Source organism: Acanthochromis polyacanthus, chromosome 2 (assembly GCF_021347895.1).
Source record: "Acanthochromis polyacanthus isolate Apoly-LR-REF ecotype Palm Island chromosome 2, KAUST_Apoly_ChrSc, whole genome shotgun sequence".
Taxonomy (NCBI): domain Eukaryota; kingdom Metazoa; phylum Chordata; class Actinopteri; family Pomacentridae; genus Acanthochromis; species Acanthochromis polyacanthus.
The window spans coordinates 27,217,776-27,238,472 of NC_067114.1; the positions used below are offsets into that span (position 1 = coordinate 27,217,776).

General features: G+C 37.9%; 1 protein-coding gene across 2 annotated transcripts; it reads right to left on the reverse strand.

Moving 5' to 3' along the window:
* Positions 1-8,731: 8,731 nt before the first annotated feature.
* Positions 8,732-19,346, reverse strand: LOC110962149 (adhesion G protein-coupled receptor G3-like). Of its 2 annotated transcripts, XM_022210053.2 has the most exons (13): positions 18,999-19,346; positions 18,826-18,927; positions 18,625-18,679; positions 17,300-17,390; positions 16,918-17,046; positions 16,465-16,626; positions 15,181-15,235; positions 15,003-15,094; positions 14,017-14,135; positions 11,633-11,913; positions 9,808-9,910; positions 9,201-9,538; positions 8,732-9,115 (listed from the first exon to the last, which is right to left on the reverse strand). In XM_022210053.2, exons 1-13 carry the CDS (start codon positions 19,057-19,059, stop codon positions 9,000-9,002), a joined length of 1,704 nt encoding a protein of 567 aa, XP_022065745.2. In that variant the 5' UTR covers positions 19,060-19,346; the 3' UTR covers positions 8,732-8,999. The 2 variants fall into 2 exon arrangements, with proteins under 2 accessions (XP_022065745.2, XP_051797232.1); XM_051941272.1 differs by lacking the exon at positions 18,826-18,927 and having other exon boundaries at positions 18,999-19,345.
* Positions 19,347-20,697: the final 1,351 nt, after the last annotated feature.

Genomic DNA, 20,697 nt, shown 5'->3' on the forward strand with positions numbered 1-20,697 from the left:
TTGATTATGTTTCGTATCAGTAATACAAGTCTAAAAAACTGATTCAAATGATCAAGTTAACACAATGAAGTAAAGAGTACTGGTAATCTGCAGCTATTTTCATAATTTCAAGGTAAAATTCTGATGTGTGATTTTCTAGCTTTGCAGATGTGGAAATCCAATGCACTGATTTCTTATACACAGATGCTTTTGGTGTTTTTTGTTGTAAAATAAAACAAGGCATTTATCACTGTTGGAAATTATTACAGGTATTATTTGTAACACTTTCTAACATTGTATGGACAAAGCAATAAATCAGTTAATGGATAAAATCATTTGTATTACAGATGCTATCAACAGCATGTCTTGTTCATTTTATTTAGTTGTCGGCCTTGGATGATGAGGTCCAGTTACCAGGAGCACTAGTCTGCAGCTTACTGGTTCCGTCCTGCAGCTCCTCCACGCCGTCCTCCTCTCTACAGACCAAATCAAGTAAGATCTGTTTAGACTATGCAGACATCAACATGATCAGTATGTTATCTTTTGACCCATCCTAAAATCACAAAATAGAACATTTACTTTAAGTTAACTGTGTTTATGAAAATAGAAAATAATTACTGACAACTAGTACTTTTTGGTGCTTTTATGCAGGAAAAGGGAACCAGGAAGCTGCTTTGGATCCTCTGCAGTATCTGGAGAGGTCAGAGGAACGGTTCTTGGAACAGATCGGAAGACACCAAGACGTGACCTCTGCCATTCTCCAGAACATCCAGAAGATGAATGAAAACCTTGGTTGCACTGATGGGACGCATGGCGTCGGTGCTGGAGCAACTGTCCCAGAATTAAACTGCATTGTTGACTATTGGCTTTTCTAGAAAATAAATCTTTTTAGTACTTCACCTGTTTTGTATTTTACCCATGCACTTTGGGTGAATAAACAGAAATTTGTGATGAGAGATGCAAATTTTGTCTATAATCTACAGAGACTTTATTCAGTGTTCAGTGCACACTTTTGTTACACACATTTTGACAGATAAGCAGTTGTGCTTTTCAAGCAGATTTTAGTCAGAAACATCAGTAGCATATGTTTTTTTTTACTGTTACACCAATCTAGGTAGATAAACTGCACTACTGCAGCAGACATATTATTGAAATGTGCTTCTATTATGTGTCTACATACACTGCTCACAAATAGTTATTCAACTTTTGGGTGAAATTGATGGAAAATATAAAAAGTGCATGCTGTATTGATATATCATAAAAGTAGGGTATTTAACTAGAAACATGCAATAGTGATTTCCTCATCTCAAAAAAATTTATTGAATCAGAAGCTAACAACAGTGGAGGGTATGTCACAATAAAAATGTCTCAGTTTGGACAGAACAGCAGCCTTCAGCTGAAATCCAGTACAATTGTGTCCCACCAGTGGCATGATCATGGATGTGTCCAGGCAGCAGCTGACCTCTGCCTCGTAATTAGCCTTAAGACCAGCTATAAAGATAAACATAGATATTATCATTATCATCAACATATGGTGCATGTGTTTAACCTTTAAGCTATGTAGGGATGCAAATGTAGTCGAAGCTAAGTAGCTAAGCTAATGCTAACACGTTCAGTGTTCAGAATCAAAACATCTCTAAAAATTACCTGTTTTCTCAAACGTAGTCACCGTTCCCTGTGACAACCATGAAGACAGATAATCACAGAAGAGCTCATCTGAAGAGCAAATGTCCAATAAGGTTCCTGTTTTTGTTTGCCATGTCCTTCCAGGGCTCAGTAGGAAAAAGTCTGAATATATGGAATGAAACTTTGAATAGATGGAATGAAAATCTGAACATTCTATATTCCGACTTTCATTATATATATATCTCAACTTTCATTATATATATATCAACTTTCATTATATATATATCAAGTTTCATTATATATATATCAAGTTTCATTATATATATATCAAGTTTCATTATATATATATCGACTTTCATTATATATATATCAACTTTCATTATATATATATCAACTTTCATTATATATATATCGACTTTCATTATATATATATCAAGTTTCATTATATATATATCAACTTTCATTATATATATATCAAGTTTCATTATATATATATCGACTTTCATTATATATATATCGACTTTCATTATATATATATCAAGTTTCATTATATATATATCAACTTTCATTATATATATATCAACTTTCATTATATATATATCGACTTTCATTATATATATATCAACTTTCATTATATATATATCAAGTTTCATTATATATATATCGACTTTCATTATATATATATCAAGTTTCATTATATATATATCAACTTTCATTATATATATATCGACTTTCATTATATATATAATTTCCTAAACGGCATGCCATATATATATATATATATATATATATATATATATATATGTGTGTGTGTGTGTGTGTGTGTGTGTGTGTGTGTGTGTGTGTGTATTTATGTAGGGCGAGAGAGAGAGATTGTCAAGGATCATGTCTTGTGGTTTGTGGTCTGAGTTAACTGATATGCATACAGGTTATATACACCAATCAGGCATAGCATTATGAACACCTGCCTAATGTTTTGTTGGTCCCCCTTATGTTGTCAAAAATGCTTTGAACCATTGGCCTGGACAGGACTTCCCAGGATGTCCTATGGGGTCTGACACCAGGATGTTGGCAGGGGGTCCTATGGGTGCTCTGGGCGATCCAGTGGAGCCTCTGGGAATCAAACATGTTCCACTGCATCCTGTTGATGCTTGATCAGAATGAGGTCTACTTAATTTGGAGGTCAAATCAACATCTTGGGTGATTGTCATGTTCCTGATTGATGTTTTTGTAATGTGGTGGTTTGCATTTTCCTGTAAGGACATTTAGGATTGTCATTTGCATGAAGGAGTGTGCTTGTTCTGAGACAGTGTTTATTTGGGTGTTTAAGTGTCATCAACACGGAGCCAAGGTTACCCAGTAGAACACCACATAGTACCAGTATGATCAATGTTGTTCACTTCACCTGTCAGTTGTCATAACGCTGTGACAGTGTTTTGTCTTTTTTCATTATGTATTGTTTCTACACAGTCTGTGTTTGAAAAGGAGGGCTACAGTGCCTTTAGGACTGGTCACTCTGAAGACAAACGATGGAAAGAAAAAACAAAAAAGCCGGTCAACATGGCAAATGAACAAGATGCTAGTAACACACAAAGTGACTTGCTTTGTGACTGAAAACACAGGATATTCACACACCTTCCCATGCTACCATATTAAAAAGCCCTTAAGTCCAGCCAAAAACGATGTTCTGGATCATCTACTGTAGAAGACAGGGTATGTGCAAAGCATGATGTTCTCATGGAACTGTTCAGTTGTGGGTATGTCAATTTGTACTGAATCAGAGCTTGATTCACATGACGGTGTACAACTGGCATTAGAAGGTGAGGTGAAAATAGAAGCAGAATTTCAATGAGTCAGTAGATTGCATGCAAGTCTTCACAGCTCTGATGCAGTTAATTGAGACAGGCCTGGCTGAACTCATTTAATAAAGAAACAGAAAATGCATCAAAGAGCTGGATCGGGAACGTCTCAGCTGATGAAGAGAAATGTGAAGGTGGAGCTCTAATAATCATCTTTACCTCCTTTAAAACTCCTCATCGCTGACCGCCTCTCTAGGACTGCACAAGAGACAGCCTCTATCAGCTATTTTATGAGTGAAATGTGGAAAGAGATGTAGTTCAAATCAAAAAGATACTTGGCAAAGATTTGAAGAAGCTGCTGGAGACTGAACTGAAAAGGGGGCAGTCGTGTACAGAGGACGGGAGTCTTGATTCTGACAGCACTGAACTTATCCTGCCTGATAATAGGAAACATGTAAATCACAGCAATGAAATGAGGACTCTTCCAACCAACTCAGAGAGTTTTTAATATTATTTCATCGTTCAGGGAAAGAAGAATTTCTCTTCTGGTAAATTCTGCTATGAACTTGAGGTTAATATAAAAACTGAATGGGATTTGGAAGTGGCCATTGTATGACAGTTAAGGAATGGAAATGACTAAGCAGCTCTGCTGATTTCTGCATGTCTCTGTAATTGTGGCTTAAGAAAGTGAGACTGTGAATTATTGAGTGTTTTTGTTGAATGTGTTTATTTGTCAGTGCTGGTGATATTATTGACACACTGGGCGTTCTTTCGGGCTGCACAGTGGTCTAGTGGTTAGCACTTTCGCCTTGCAGCAAGAAGATCCCTAGTTCAAAAATCCCGGTGTAAGCTAGGGATCTTTCTGCATGGAGTTTGCATGTTCTCCCTGTGCATGCATCAGTTTTCTCCGGGCACTCCGGCTTCCTCCCATAGTCCAAAAATATGCTGATGTTAATTGATTATTCTAAATTGCCCGTAGGTGTGAATGTGAGTGTGATTGTCTGTCCGTATATGTAGCCCTGTGACAGACTGGCGACCTGTCCAGGGTGTCCCCTGCCTTCGCCCGAGTCAGCTGGGATAGGCTCCAGCACCTCCCGCGACCCTAATGAGGATAAAGCGGTGTATAGAGAATGGATGGATGGATGGATGGGTGTTCTTTCATTTAATTCAATATGCTTTATTGAGGATACATGAATAGTAGGTTGAATATATTGCTAAAGGATCAAAGATGATGTAATTAAAAAAAAAGAAGCGTCTGAAACCTCAATGCATTTTTGTGAATGGATTTGGGATGTAGAAGACATTCGTTATTTAATTTCAATGATCAGTAAGTAACAGCGTAATTTTGTCCTGCAATGCTTTGGTTGATGTTTATCTCTAGATGTTAAATCTGGACGTGTAGAATTGTGCTTAGAGGACCACTATGGGATGCTTGTTCCATCTATAGTGAGTCCTCAGAGTGGAACCTCTGCTCTACTCTGCCTCACCACTAGATGGAAGTGTAATCCTACTGTTGCCTCTACTGTTTGACAAATTTCATCCCAGCAGATAGGTCACACTGGAACATAAGAGGACTGTCTCTTTAAGGGTGTTTTGAAACAACAGAGACACCATTTTGACAATGTCTAACACTGTAAATTCACCATTATATTGATCATTGATGGATGGACAAATGCTGGGAGCATAGCAACAAAGTAATAGTTTCAGACAGCAGTGAAAAGCTGACTGTAGTTCAGTAGTATTTTGATGTACAGGTCCTTCTCAAAAAATTAGCATATTGTGATAAAGTTCAGTATTTTCTGTAATGTACTGATAAACATTAGACTTTCATATATGTTAGAGTCATTACACACAACTGAAGTAGTTCAAGCCTTTTATTGTTTTAATATTGGTGATATTGGCCAAAAAGTAAAGAAAAACTAAAAATCCCTTAATCAAAAAATTAGCATATTCCATCCGACCAATAAAAGAAAAGTGTTTTTAATACAAAAAAAGTCAACCTTCAAATAATTATGTTCACTTATGCACTCAATACTTGGTCGGGAATCCTTTTGCAGAAATGACTGCTTCAATGTGGCGTGGCATGGAGGCAATCAGCCTGTGGCACTCCTGAGGTGTTATGGAGCAGCCCGATCTCACGAGGATTCGTGAAACTGTCACGTAAGTTTTAGTTTCGGTTTCGTGCGCACCAACACGATTTCGTCATGTTTTTCGTGCCGCTCACCACGAAATGCGCACCAATGTATTTTAAACGGCGGACTTTTCGTGCCACCCAGAACGTATTTCAAACGAATGTGTGTATTATATTTTTAATGTAAAACCATGGCGAATCCAACGCTATATTTTGCATGACATCGTCCCTAACCATAACCCTAACCATAACCATAACCCGGTGGTACACTTACCTTTTTTTTTTTTTTTTTTTTTTTTTTCCCCAATTTGCATAGGAATTTCAAGAATGTCCGGCGGCCGGCGGCCGCAAACGCGATCACACAAGCAGTATACGCCGATGGACAGCTTAGATCGTCATGAATCCGCTGGTATAAACCACTTTCAGCTGTGATTACCACAGCGGGTTTCGTTGTGAGCAACACGAAAAACATTTCGTGGTGAGCGACACGAAAAACATGACGAAATCGTGTTGGTGCGCACGAAAAAGAAACAAAAAATTTACGTAACAGTTTCACGAATCCCCGTGAGACCGTGTTGTATGGAGGCCCAGGATGCTTCGATAGCGGCCTTAAGCTCATCCACAGTGGTGGGTCTGGTGACTCTCAACTTCCTCTTCACAATATCCCACAGATTCTCTATGGGGTTCAGGTCAGGAGAGTTAGCAAGCCAATTGAGCACAGCAATACCATGGTCAGTAAACCATTTCCCAGTGGTTTTGGCACTGTGAGCAGGTGCCAGGTCGTGCTGAAAAATGAAATCTTCATCTCCATAAAGCTTTTCAGCAGATGCAAGCATGAAGTGCTCCAAAATCTCCTGATAGCCAGCTGCATTGACCCTGCCCTTGATAAAACACAGTGGACCACCACCAGCAGCTGACATGGCACCCCAGACCATCACTGATTGTGGGTACTTGACACTGGACTTCAGGCATTTTGGCATTTCCTTCTCCACAGTCTTCCTCCAGACTCTGGCACCTCGATTTCCGAATGACATGCAAAATTTGCTTTCATCCGAAAAAAGTACTTTGGACCACTGAGCAACAGTCCAGTGCTGCTTCTCTGTAGCCCAGGTCAGGCGCTTCTGCCGCTGTTTCTGGTTCAAAAGTGGCTTGACCTGGGGAAAGCGGCACCTGTAGCCCATTTCCTGCACACGCCTGTGCACGGTGGCTCTGGATGTTTCTACTCCAGACTCAGTCCACTGCTTCCGCAGGTCCCCCAAGGTCTGGAATCGGCCCTTCTCCACAATCTTCCTCAGGGTCCGGTCACCTCTCGTAGTTGTGCAGCGTTTTCTGCCACACTTTTTCCTTCCCACAGACTTCCCACTGAGGTGCCTTGATACAGCACTCTGAGAACAGCCTATTCACTCAGAAATTTCTTTTCTGTGTCTTACCCTCTTGCTTAAGGGTGTCAGTGATGGCCTTCTGGACAGCAGTCAGGTCGGCAGTCTTACCCATGATTGCGGTTTTGAGTAATGAACCAGGCTGGGAGTTTTTAAAGGCCTCAGGAATCTTTTGCAGGTGTTTAGAGTTAACTCGTTGATTCAGATGATTAGGTTAATCGCTCGTTTAGAGTACCTTTTCATAATATGCTAATTTTTTTGAGATAGGGATTTTTGGTTTTTCTTTACTTTTTGGCCAATATTATCAATATTAAAACAATAAAAGGCTTGAACTACTTCAGTTGTGTGTAATGAATCTAACATATATGAAAGTCTAATGTTTATCAGTACATTACAGAAAATACTGAACTTTATCACAATATGCTAATTTTTTGAGAAGGACCTGTATTATATACTGGATTATGTATAGTACAATTCCATGATGATTGTAATTACTGCTTAATACAAAAATGATCAAAAATGGATATAGTTATTGTGATGCATTAGGTTGCCTATCAGTATACAGTAGTTAATAAAAATAACAATAATAATAATAACAATGTAATAATACAGTTATACGTATTATTCTGTACTGGGGCATTCTACACAATGGGTACTTTTGGTACTTTAATTACATTTTGATGCAACTTTTTACATACTTAAAAATGGTTTCTTAAAGAACCAATAAATGTCTGAAGAAGCTAGCTGAAGAAGCCTCTTGGATGAAAGTGAAACTTCTTCAGGGGTTTGCAAGAGTTTCAGAGATGTTTGGGCCCAAATACAACGACATCAGTCTTGTCTGGATTCAGTAGCAGGAAATTACAGGTCATCCAGGTTTTTATGTCCTTAAGACAGTCTTGCAGTCTGGCTAGCTGATTAGTTTCATCTGGCTTCATCGATAAATATAGCTGAATGCCGTCAGCACAACAATGGAAATTAATACAGTGCTTACTAATAATATTGCTTAAAGGAAGCATGTATAATGTGAACAGTAGTGGTCCTAAGACAGAACCCTGAAGAACTCCATGATTACCCTTAGTATGGTTAGAAAAGTCATTGTTGACTTGCACAAAATGGAACCTGTAGGATAAGAAGGATTTAAACCAGTCCAGCTGTCCTTTTAATGCCAATAGAATGTTCAAGTTGATGTAATAAAAATACAAATAAATATGAAATATGAATAAATATAATAAATACACACTCCCTTTGATTGGGACTGAACCATGTTTGAGTACACATTCATTACTCTGCCAAGGAATGCGGCTCTGTTCAGCTTTGTTCAGTTTTTGCTACGAGATATTACTACAAGTACTCAAATTTATCAGGTTGGTCTTATAGATAATCCGTGGCTTTTTCTTGGCCTTATACTCTACAATTCTTTATAGCACAGGGGCCACTTTTGGCCTTCGAAGACACAATTTGAGATTTTTCACAGAGTGGAACTCCTTATACTTGTTGAACTGTGGCAACAAACACTTAAACACATAGATATGACATAACCTTTTCTCTAATCTAGAATATGATATAAATGACCAAGACCATTTGGGACGTTAGAAGCTACATTTTCTTGTGTCAGGGACTTACTTGTTGGTATGTTGACAAAACCAACGGTTATTGTAAAGACACCTGAATACAAATATTCAATGAATATTGACTTACCACTGTCTGGTATGACCAGTTTATCCCAGTAAATTGTAGGTAAACTGTGTAGATGGATACATTTCGTTTTACACTTTCTTATCAAATCCAGCATGAAGAATTCAGATTATACACAATAGTCAATGAAAGTTAACATATTTAATTTATTCAGGAGAATCTTTGCTTATCTAAAATTACTCAAATCATATCAATCATAATTGCACAGGTTGGAAATTATTGACAAGGATATTATTCATGATGCCCAGTTGCCTATTTAACACTTGGAAAAAATGAGGTAGCAAAGCATCAGGAAATCAAATTATTGTTCCTTACAGCTACTGCTTATGACTGAAAGGTCAGTTAAGACCTAATAGAGGTAACAAATAGTACATTTTCACTGCTATAGATTCAGTTACTGAAACTTGTTGTCATCATTTTCTGAGTGGAAGGGTGTCTGACTGATGAGTTATTGTCAGACCGAGACTTGCAGATCAAAGCCACAGACCACAGGAAAATAAATACACCTGAAAGAGAAAAGACAAATTGAAATTCTCAGCAAATCATCAAAGTCCAGTGCATACCGTTTATGAGGAGCATTCACACACTGACCTTGCAGGGAGTTCAAGATTGTGAATACATACAACCCAGGAAGGGAAATGTATGTAATGTATGTGGTGCTGGCCAAGCCCCAAGTTAGGCCCATCACACAGCTGAGGCCCAGCAGTGTGGCGCCGTCCTTCCATAACTTGCTCCGTTTCTCTTTGCTCGTCTTCTTCCAGTCACTGCTGCTTTTATAGCCTCCGATACCTTCTCTTAGCCCCCAGAGCTTAAACACCACCAGCCCCATCATGCAGGAATTACACAGTATCACCAGGCAGGGGAAGGCCACAGTGGTGATGAAACTGACTAAAACTGCCTGCTGTTTGAATTCGCTGCTCATCCAGCACCTGGCCATCAGTAAAAAACAAAACAGAAATTAACGCCAAGAAATCGAAAACAAATTTCATTGTATATGAAAGTGTGCAATGATCAATAAAGTTGATTCTGATTCTGATTCAAGAAGAACAGTTTTTTAATTCGATTCTGTTTGAATTTCAGATATCCTTTTTTGTGGGCAGTAACTAAATCTGAGCACAGTTAAAATCACAGCATGTAATTGCAGATCATTCAAACCTCGTGTGCAATTTTAAAAAACATGGCAGTGATGGTTTCTTACATGTGTATTTTTGAAGTCTGGTTGCCTTCATCCTTAAATTCTAGACTGTATTTGCCATAAACTCCTGAAATCCCACAAACCACTGCAACCAGTGTAGGAAGACCTGAAAAAAAACCCACAAGTTTTGAATGTCAAGAAACCTGCATTGTTCCAGACTTCATCAATAACTGTGTCTTTATCATGGTACAAGATGAGATACAAATACTAGAATCTCATAGAAAAATATTGCTTCACTGCACTAAGTGTGGTCAAAAACTTAAACGACTATAAGTTTAAAAAAGAAAAAACTTCATATGAAAATATGAACATAGGACTCGGTATACTGAATAGACACTGCAGGCTGAACTATCCACAAAATTTCATTCACAAAGCATAATATTTATTGTTAATTATCTTTTGAAAAGTTTATGAAAGATTTTGTATATTTTAGGCCCCATAAAGGCAGAAATCCTGATGAAAAAGTAGACATTTTGAACAGTGCTTGTCACAACAGCAGAGCTAGTCTTAGTTTTAGCATGCTGCACAGGTGAAGAGACTTTACTGCTGCGTTTGTAAAGAGAAAAATGTGGTGGAGTGTCATTTGAGAATGGAGGATGATGTTCTGAGATACAGTGAAGTTCTGGTTGTTATATCTAAGTCAGGACTGGGAGGTAGTGATAACAGGTTTGGTTCCTCCTGTACACACACCTCCACCATCTTCACGAACTTCTGGTTGCAGTTAAAACAAAGATTGCAGATGCATCAGAGATTCAGCTCAATGAAAACAAAAAATGTTTCCATTATGAGCAAGGAGCATAACTCCAGTATTTACCATGTTATAATACGAGCTGTGTTACATCCTTATATGTGATAGTAAACTTTATGATTCTGAGATGTAACGCAATCTTACCAAACCTGGGTGACTAGCAGAGATACCTGCCTTGCTATCCACTGGTTATCCACAGAACAAAAAAAATTCTGATGGTTCCCAAGAACACCAGTTATTTCTCCTCATCCTCATGTATTCCCGTTCTATATGGCTAAAGTGATGCTGTCTGCCATATACACTACTCTTCAAAAGTTTGGGGTCACCCAGGCAATTTCATGTTTTCCGTGAAAACTCACACGTTTATTCATGTGCTAACATAATTGCAGAAGGGTTTTCTAATCATCAGTTAGCCTTTCCACACCATTAGCTAACACAATGCAGCATTAGAACACAGGAGTGATGGTTGCTGGAAATGTTCCTCTGTACCCCTATGTAGACATTCCACTAAAAATCAGCTGTTTCCAGCTAGAATAGTCATTTACCACATTAACAATGTCTAGACTGTATTTCAGATAAATTTAATGTTATCCTCATTGAAAAAAAACTGCCTTTCTTTAAAAAATAAGGACATTTCTTGGTGACCCCAAACTTTTGAATGGTCCTGTGTGCATAAATATGCATTTTGAATCTCGGGATTTTGTCAAAAATATTCTTCTACTTAATTTTCTACTCATTAATTTACAGTGTCAACCTGCAAGTTGTTCTTTAGCCATTTACAAGGCTCAAGTATTTTCATATATATATATGTATGTATGTATGTATGTACAGCCATGGCCATAGGTTTGGACACAAGTACCATGAGGCTTGTGAATCTTAGAAAATACCACAAAATTGTCACTTACAATATAAATACCAGTCATAGCCATCAACCAAAATGAAATATATTTCATTTCATTGTCCAAACTTATGGCCATGGCTGTATGTATGTATGTGTGTATGTGTGTATGTGTGTGTGTATGTATTAGAACTGTTGGACAGCATTTGAGTGAAACATTGTCCCAACCAAGCTCCACTCACCCCATCCCACCAAGCTGAGTTTGAGCAGGTATCTCCTGACGTAGATGTTAAAGACTCGGATGAGGAGAAGGTAGAGGTGAAACCCTTCCAGAGCAGTCCAGCTGAAAGTGGCCAGCACAGACCAGTGTAAAAAGAAACCCAGGATCTGACAAACCACGCTGTCGTCATTCTCACTAAGCAGCCGAACCCAGAAACAGCATAGCAGGAAGCTGATGTGGAGGCAGAGCAACGCCCCAGTGAGCTGCATATGCACACTGATGGCCTTCTCAGGACGTCGCCGACTAAAAGAGAAACATCAGTAGGTCATTATCGTTTTTATATACATGCTGATCTATTCAGTAGAATCTGGCCGTTTATGACTTGAATGCCACAGCATATCACCTCACCACAGTCCAGTGAGTTCCTGCTTTTTATAAAACTGGCCACTTTACTGATGCCACATTCTGTCCTGGTTCCTTTTTTTCAGGCTTTTGGGCATGCTATGGTAATGAGAAGCAGCACCTTCAGAGCTTAAATGTGCTCTAAATCCTCACAGATTGACAGACATCACAGCTGTATTTGTTAGGGCCCTTGCATCTGCCCCTCACCTGACTTCCTTTTACCTCCCTCTTCTCCTCATTCTTTTCTTCTCCCTCTTTCTGTGCTCCCTCTCTGTCCCCTCACCACTCTACACTCTTCTGTCTGCACCGCTGTCCTGTGACTGGTACTAATCTGCAAATAATCATTAGGAACTCCAGACAGCTGGGGATCAGCACACCTGGTTCACCAACCACTCCATAAAGACCGGCTCATCACTTCACTCCCTGCAAGATCATAAACTCAGCTCAAGCTTACTGCTGACCGCACTGTCTGGTTCTGCCATGTCTGCTTTGTCTGACTCGGCTGCATGCCTGGAACCTGGACCCCTTCCTCTCACAGAGGAGCTGGACCCCTGACTGCTCAACCAGTTGAGCTACCGGAACGCCAGTGTGTTGCCATTTGAAGAAGAGTGAATCTGGATTCATGTTTCAGTCATATTTATTCAGCTTCTCATTTGATCATTCCCTTTTTGTGACATTACACTGTTTATGCATTTTAGTAAAATGCCAAAAGTCTGGAATACTATCAACATCTTTAAATCATAGGCCAGCGTTTGACATAAAACACAACCAACAACTCCACAGCCATGCAATAAATAGTTACAGAAGTGTACAACCAGATTCTGTCACTATTTCCCAGCATTTTGTTTCCCTGAAGCATCAATGCTTGTTTGTGTACATTTTGTGAGGGGGCTGAGCAACTATGTGTATCTTCTACATAGTCTGCAGAATAGAATGGTCTGACTGCACTTTCTGACTGCAAGAGAAAGAAGCTCTTGGCCATGTTTGTGTTTCTTTAAACTGATCACGACTGTCCTGGACAGAGCTAAGCAAAGGGCGTAGCTTTTGCAAAAGAGTGACGGGGGTAAATGTTTTGGTAGAGCAACAACTCGGATGCTGATTGCACAATCCAAACCCTCAGCAAACTTCAAAATTTCCAGTATGTTAGCAAGTTATTGTGTGGTTTCCTGTAGTTGGAGGGGATTTTGAAAATAGGTGCTGTGTGGGGTGTACTGTAGGTGTGTCTACATCCGGTAAGTCAGACTGGGGGATTTGCCATATGGGTGCAAATGCCATGAAGCAGTGAGTCACCAAATTGATTTATGGTGGGCCAGGTCTTAACTCTGCCTGTCTTCTGTCCCATATGTCATGTGTGTTTTCACTTCTATCAAATAAAAATAATAATAAAAAAATCTTAAAGTCACAGAAATATCTAAACAGTTAAAAAAAAATCCATAATGAGATCTGAAGACGTTCTGGAACTGAGTGTTTCAGAAAGCTACAGAAAGCGTCAGGGGCATTTTCTGTTTAATTCTGACTTCAGAAAAGTGTGTGAGATTAGTTGCTGTTCAAGCACTCTAGCGGAGGCATTTTGATGCTATAAGTCGTGATTGTTTATTGACTAGACACTGCTGTTTTCAGATCTAAAAATCATATAACTTCTGTGGCCTCAGAGACCTTTTGGGTTTCACTTAGATTGGTGACTGTCAAAACTCTCAGTGAAAATTACTTCACACAGACAGGTCAGATAATTGTGTGGTTTCTCATAATGAGTATCACATACAAGCCAAAACTTCACTGCGTGCACTCCTGTGTGAAGAAGGCTTCTGTGGGTTAGAACCTGTTTCTTTAGCAATGTCTGATGACAAGCCAAGGTATAAATGGCAACATAAGTTATAAATATTGAGAGATGTTTGTGCTGCTTTGGAAAAGGGTATTTTGAGGCACTATATATTGAATGATACTGATATGACTCAGGTACAACAGTTATAAGTCAAATTTAAAAAAATAAGTACAAGAACTCACTGTAGACAAATATAGATGATCAAGCTGATGAATGTAAAGATGATGGAAAGAGCTGATCCAACGTAGGCGATATAGTTAAGATACACAGCATTCTTTTTATCCACAGTTAACACTGGGTTCTGGAAAAAACAAGATACAGTTTAATTTAAATGCAGGGTAAGGAGATTATAGCCTCTTAGCTGAAGCATATATCTGAAATAATTCTCTGTCCTATGCCTCTGTGCATTCCAAACTCTGTGCATGACAAGTTTGTGTCAAATTATATGTTCTGAAATGACAAAAATGCACCTTCAGGTAATGATAATAAATTATTGCTTGAACTATTGTATTTCTAAACTACATGGTTTCACTTTAGGATTAAAAAAGTTCTTATATGAAAAGAAATGTGCTGGATTGTTCTATTCTACACAGTCTGGATAGTTGGTTAATGACAATGCTTGATATATTGATATTTTTGGGTGATAACCCAGTAAGCTGAGCAACATGCTTGGTTTACACTACCTTTCAAAAGTTTAGAGTCACTCAGACAATGTCATGTTTTCCATAATAACTCACACTTTTATTCATGTGCTAATACAATTGCACAAGAGTTTTTTAATCATCAATTAGCCTTTCAGCATGATTTCCAGCTAGAGTAGTCATTTACCACATCAACAATGTCTAGACTGTATTTCTGATTTATTTAATATTATCCTCATTTAAAAAAAACTGCTTTTCTGTCAAAAATAAGGACATTTCTAAGTGACTCCAAACTTCTGAACAACAGTGTATGCTACAGTGCATTGATCCATTTAAAGTAAAATATTATTGTTGTTAACATATTAAGTAAGTAACATTGCTCCTCCTCTAGTTCATTGTGCATGTTATGCATTTCTACGTATGTCAAACCGTGCTTGGACAAAAAAAGCTCTGGTGAGAGATTCAATTGGGGTAATGAAATTTCTCATTCTGACAGGGAATGTGTGGTAAAAATGCCATCGTCCTACCACAAGCACAGCAAAGAAGCTCAGGTGGCTGCAGCTGCAAATAAATTCCGATCCGGTGTGATTGGTGTCACAACCGTCTGTGCTCCAGTGGCCTAACACCAACACATAATGTGAAAAAAATGAGTTTTCTTTTTGTTTAACTATATAAAAAAATCCTGCAGGCTGGATGATAACCCACCTGTTCCATCATCTTGCTCTGACTCCTGCCAAAACACACAAGTTCCATTTCCAACCTGAAACATATTTTCAAAGTGTAAATCCAAAGTAAGAGGAAAAAAAAGTTAATATATTTTCAGTGTGCTGCTACATTGTAAACCATCATTAAAGAATTTAGTCAAATCAACTCATCTTTACCTGGTTTACTCATTGTAAACATGTGTGGGTTGTCCTAGTTTACGCTGAACTGAACTTAGAATGTCATTTTCTTTTATAATTTAGATCACTTTAAAATTACAAATCAGAAGTTCTTAAAACTTGGCGCACTTTGGCCTAAAAAAGATGAGCTGAATGAATGTATAGCTGAGACCTTCATTAACTCATTAAATTAAGTTCATAAGGAACAAAGGTAGCATATAAATTGACATTATTATGGAGTCAAAACTCCCCAGAGAGAACAAACATGCTGGATGCTTGCTGTGAGTCTTGGTTAAATTTGGTTTTAATACACTACCATTCAAAAGTTTGGAGCCATCTACACATTTTTTTCTTTTCCATGAAAACGTGTACTTTTATTTATGTGCTAACATAATTACACAAGGGGTTTCTAATCATCAATTAGTTTTTCAACACCATTAGCTAACACAATGTAGCATTAGAACACAGGAGTGATGGTTGCTGGAAATGAGCCTCTGTACCCCTGTGTACATATTCCATTAAAAATCAGTCATTTCAGCTCGAATAGTCATTTACCACATTAACAATGTCCAGACTGTATTTCTAAGTAATTTTATGTTGTCTTCATTGAAAGAAGTGCTTTTCTTTCAAAAATAAGGACATTTCTAAGTGACCCCAAACTTCTGAACAGTAGTCTAAATTCTTAATCAACACACTCAAAGAAATTGTAACCGTGACAAAGGTTAGAGGTGAATTTATCTCACTTTAACTGGCAGCAGCCTCATAGTCTGTCTTTGTACTGCCTCTGGTTAAAAAATGGCTCAGTGTTTGATGGAGAAAACACTCTTCACACTACTAAATGGAAAAGTCTGTCTGTAAATACTTTCAGTGTCACTAGGTGATTCAACCAAGTATCTGAGGTTTATTGAACTGAAATTTGAAGTTCAGCAAGCTTAGTTTATCTAGTTTTACACTTTCACAACCCACAAGATAACACTGCAGGAATTATTCAGCGTAAGTGCAGCTAACTAACATTTTTCAGGCAGCAGAGGAACTTGTATTTCTACGCTGACTGAACTGGTTGAATGACACGATTTGCGGTGTAGCACAGGTGAGTTTGTTATTTTACCGGTTCATCATGTCTGAAGATTAACCTGATGGGCTGTGAGAGGTTCCTGACTGGAGAGTATCCTGCTCTCACCATCAGGACTGACTCCCCCAAAACAGTGCCTGGTATGTGAACAGGCTGGGGCCGTATTTCCACTCCTCTTCTCCGGGGGGGAGGTGTCAGCTGTAATGACAGGTAACAGAGTGAGCACATGACATTATTAGTGGGGTTACAAGTTAATTACAAGTAAACCATGTTTTAAAAAATGATGGAAGAATCTCATCAATATTAGGTACAGTATCAACCATCCCTTGTTTTTCAAAGTACATAACAGCTGACTCAGAGTGGATGCATGGTAATCAACGTAAATCAATGTGGGAAACTGTTACTTTGGATAATTATTAATATAAATATACATGTCAATGCATAAAGTGATTAAAGTACTCTTTCTGCTGTACACTTACGTCTACTGACCTTAAAATAAGTGCTGTTGATTACCGTGGTAACCACCAGGACCTTGTCACCGGCCACACGTCCTTTGCTTTTCTTGAGAGCTGATGATGGGATGTGAACTCCATATTGAGGTTCCGGTCCAGCTTCACACTACAGGTTTGTACGCATATTAGGTAGATTGTGCATCAAGAAAAATATTTAGTGAAATAACCCAAAAAACTATTGTTGGAAGTGAATTCATTAATTTCAAAGAAACAGAATATTGCCTAAAATGAAGCATTCTACAGTACATGAATGATGAAGACAACTAACTTGCCTTGCTAATATGTATTTCAGATATGAAAAGAAAACTGTGTTTTTTATTTACAGTTACAATTCAATTAACTTCAGAATAAGACCTCACCTCCAGTGATGAGTTCACAAAATCACGTATGAAGCTTATATGACGAAGTCCCCTTCTGAGCTCACAGGTGGCAACTCTGTCCTCATAACATCTACCAACACACATTAAACATACTTCAGCACTCTGAACACAGAGCTACACAGTTAAAGTTATTGCAGTGTTGTACTATTAAGTATTGACTGATTTTATTTGAACAAACAACACAACCAAGTCGACTTCAGGCTATACGCAGCATCACTGCTCTGTGAAAATGTTTGATTAAAAGTTATTGTACAGTGTTGTTCATGATTTCATGAATCTTTGGCTGATGAAGTCATTTAAAAACACTGTGGTATAATCAGACATGTCATTTTGTTCCTGAAAGGTTATTAGCTTGGAGAAACATTTCCTTAACAACAACAAGCAAGTGTGTGAAAATGATCAATTATTTAAATAACTGTCATTGTTTTATTAGGCTTGTCATATTTCAGGCTCTTACAGTCATGTTTAATTGCTGTTCCACAATTTATAAACAGCAGGAAGCTACCACATTTATCCATTAGCTCGAGAAGAAGATGCATCACCACTTGAAAGCAGGAATGTTAACTCTGCAGATGAGCCTTTGTAGTACATGCTGTCCAATACGACAGAAAGTGTTTAAAACTACTATTTTTAAATAAATAATTTAAAATAAATATCAGTCATAGCCATCAACCAAAATGAAATATATTTCATTTTGGTTGATGGCTATGACTGATATTTATGTTGTAAGTGACAATTTTGTAGTATTTTCTAAGATTCACAAGCGTCATGGTACTTGTGTCCAAACTTATGGCCATGGCTGTATATGGAGTGATTAAAAAAAAAAAACAAGATCAATAATACCCCAGTTAAAGCCTTTGACTCTAAAATGTCAACAAAATGTGGAAAGAATTCTGAACCTGACTTTTTCTACGTTTTACATTTCTGTTCTGAGAAAGTTTGCTCATTTAAAAGTTTCTCAAAAATACCTGATTTTCAATGTAAAGCACGACGTTTCAGAAGACAGATATTACAAAAACTCAAGCGGGAAAGTTTAATGGTAATGAAATCTTTACCCTATTCACCTGTAATATTTTTCCTTAAAGTACATATTGAACTGTTTACTATTTGTGTCCACTACAGTTGTGCATCTCCCTTAAAGTGGTATAAAAAATATCCTATTGCACATGTTTTAAGTCTAAACAATTTCCCCTCTGGGATCAATGACGCATTTCTGATTCTGAATATCTTAAAAAAAAAAACAACAACAACTCCCTAACCCTTTTTGTGGAATTATAGCATGTAGTATCCATTATATGCATTACCTGGTCCAACCGGCACCACTCTTTTGACAGTCATCGATGAGATTGTCACAGAAGTCTGTCAAAGTGCCACAGAGAAAAATTTCAAATTAACACAACCAGCTGAAGGACAATGAATACAAGACTGGCAGCTGAATAAGATAAAATTTCAACATATCTCACTTGAGAGAACCAGGAGAGGCCAGATCACTCTTCATTACTTACACTGAGAGACTGTTGGTTTTATAGCTGTAGTAGCTTCCCCTGGACCTGGGATCACAGAACCTTCAGGGGTTTTGCTTTCCTTTTGGTTAGGTGATCCACGACCTTGATGTATTTACCAGTTAAGATTCACCTCAAAAGTTTGTACACAGCAGTCATATGTGAAATATACTCACCACCAGCTTGGGATGTAGGAAAGCCGACGAGTGTGATTAGACAAAAAGCAATCCACATCATGTCTCACAATTCCTACCCTGTCACAGTTCTATACACAGCGTGCTTCTGCTCAGTTGAGGTTTGCTTAATGAGGTGTGCTGCGAGTTTCACATCTACATATTCCACATGTTGCTGGAGGAGCAGACACAAACAGCTCAGAACAGGAAATGATTCATCTCAGATGTCACTTCTACTATATTGAAATGATCTATGAAGCTACTGCTGTAACTTTCAGTGGGAATTATCAGTAAAACATCACATTGTGGATTCACAGATTAGATCAGATCAGCATGGGAGCCTCATGTGAAGGCAACTCAGATCATTTTTAAAATCTTAAAGAGTCGTGACATTAAAACTATCATGACAGGTTGTTGCTAGAAAGAGATACCATCAATATTCCGTTAAAAATAGAGCTTCAAAAGTCGACGCTGGTGAAAAGAAAGAGGAACTCTCCAAATGTGACTGTTTTCCGATATACGCAAGAGACAAAAACAGCCAAGTCATAATGGTCAAAAAGAACTGACACTTAGAACTTGTTGGGGAAGTGAAACTCAGACTTTACACAGTACATAGGATGTTTTGTGACGCTGGTAGCATGCGTAGGCAAATGAAAATGCAAATCATACCAGAATTATTTTTAAACTCTTTAATATATAAAATAATATATTGATTATTACAAAAATAAACTAAATAAAGGAAATTTCTTTACTTGAACAGAAAAAACTTAAAGCTAAACAAAATAAGTGATTACAGTTTTAAAGTGAATCATGTTTGCCTCAAGCTAAAGACGTTTTCAAACAACACATCATGGGGCTTACATGTGGGAGTTACTGTGTCAGAGAGAAGCTCCGCTGAGAGCTCCCACATAACATAAGAAGATATTCACCAAATCAGAAAAACACGGAGACTGTAATTTTACTTGCAAGGGTAACACAGCACAGTGTAACAAGACACATTAGTGCGAGCTACAAAGACTGCTCCCATACGAAGTTTATTTTATACACAAGCAGGAATGAAAACATAGCATAAGATAAGAAATAGCTCGAGTTACACAAGGGGGTGTGCTAAGCTGAAAGAGTGGAAATATACTGGGATGTGGAGACTAGGGAGAGAGAGAGAGGGAGAGATGTGTGCAGATGGAAGTGAGTGAGTAGTATTCTGATAAAATAGTCATGTAAAATACTATGCACACACAGTTAATGCTCTAAGGCTCGATTATGATAAATGTATTTACAAATTCAACTCTAACATTCCCTCCTGTTTATCATGATCAAAAAATGTGAAGATCAGTTAACAACATCTTGTAAAACATTTTCTGCTGTCACGTCATTAAACTACACTTCAACATCATCATTCTCATCATTGGAGTCATATTGTGGTTCTTCCATTTCGAGTGCAGCATACGCAACAACAGAAGTGGTTATCATTTTAGAAATCATGGATCTCAAACATGGTAAAATGCAGGTAGCAAAAATGCAAAATAGTAACAAAATACATACACTTATAATTACAAATCTTTTAATAGTCTGAAAAATACCACCAGATGTAAACCAAGAGGTAAAATCCCAGCCTGAAAGAATACCTTTGTCTTGGTTGCTTAAAATGTCTATTTTAATCTCATCCAATTTCTGTCTGATTAGGGTGTAATTGCCTTTGTGA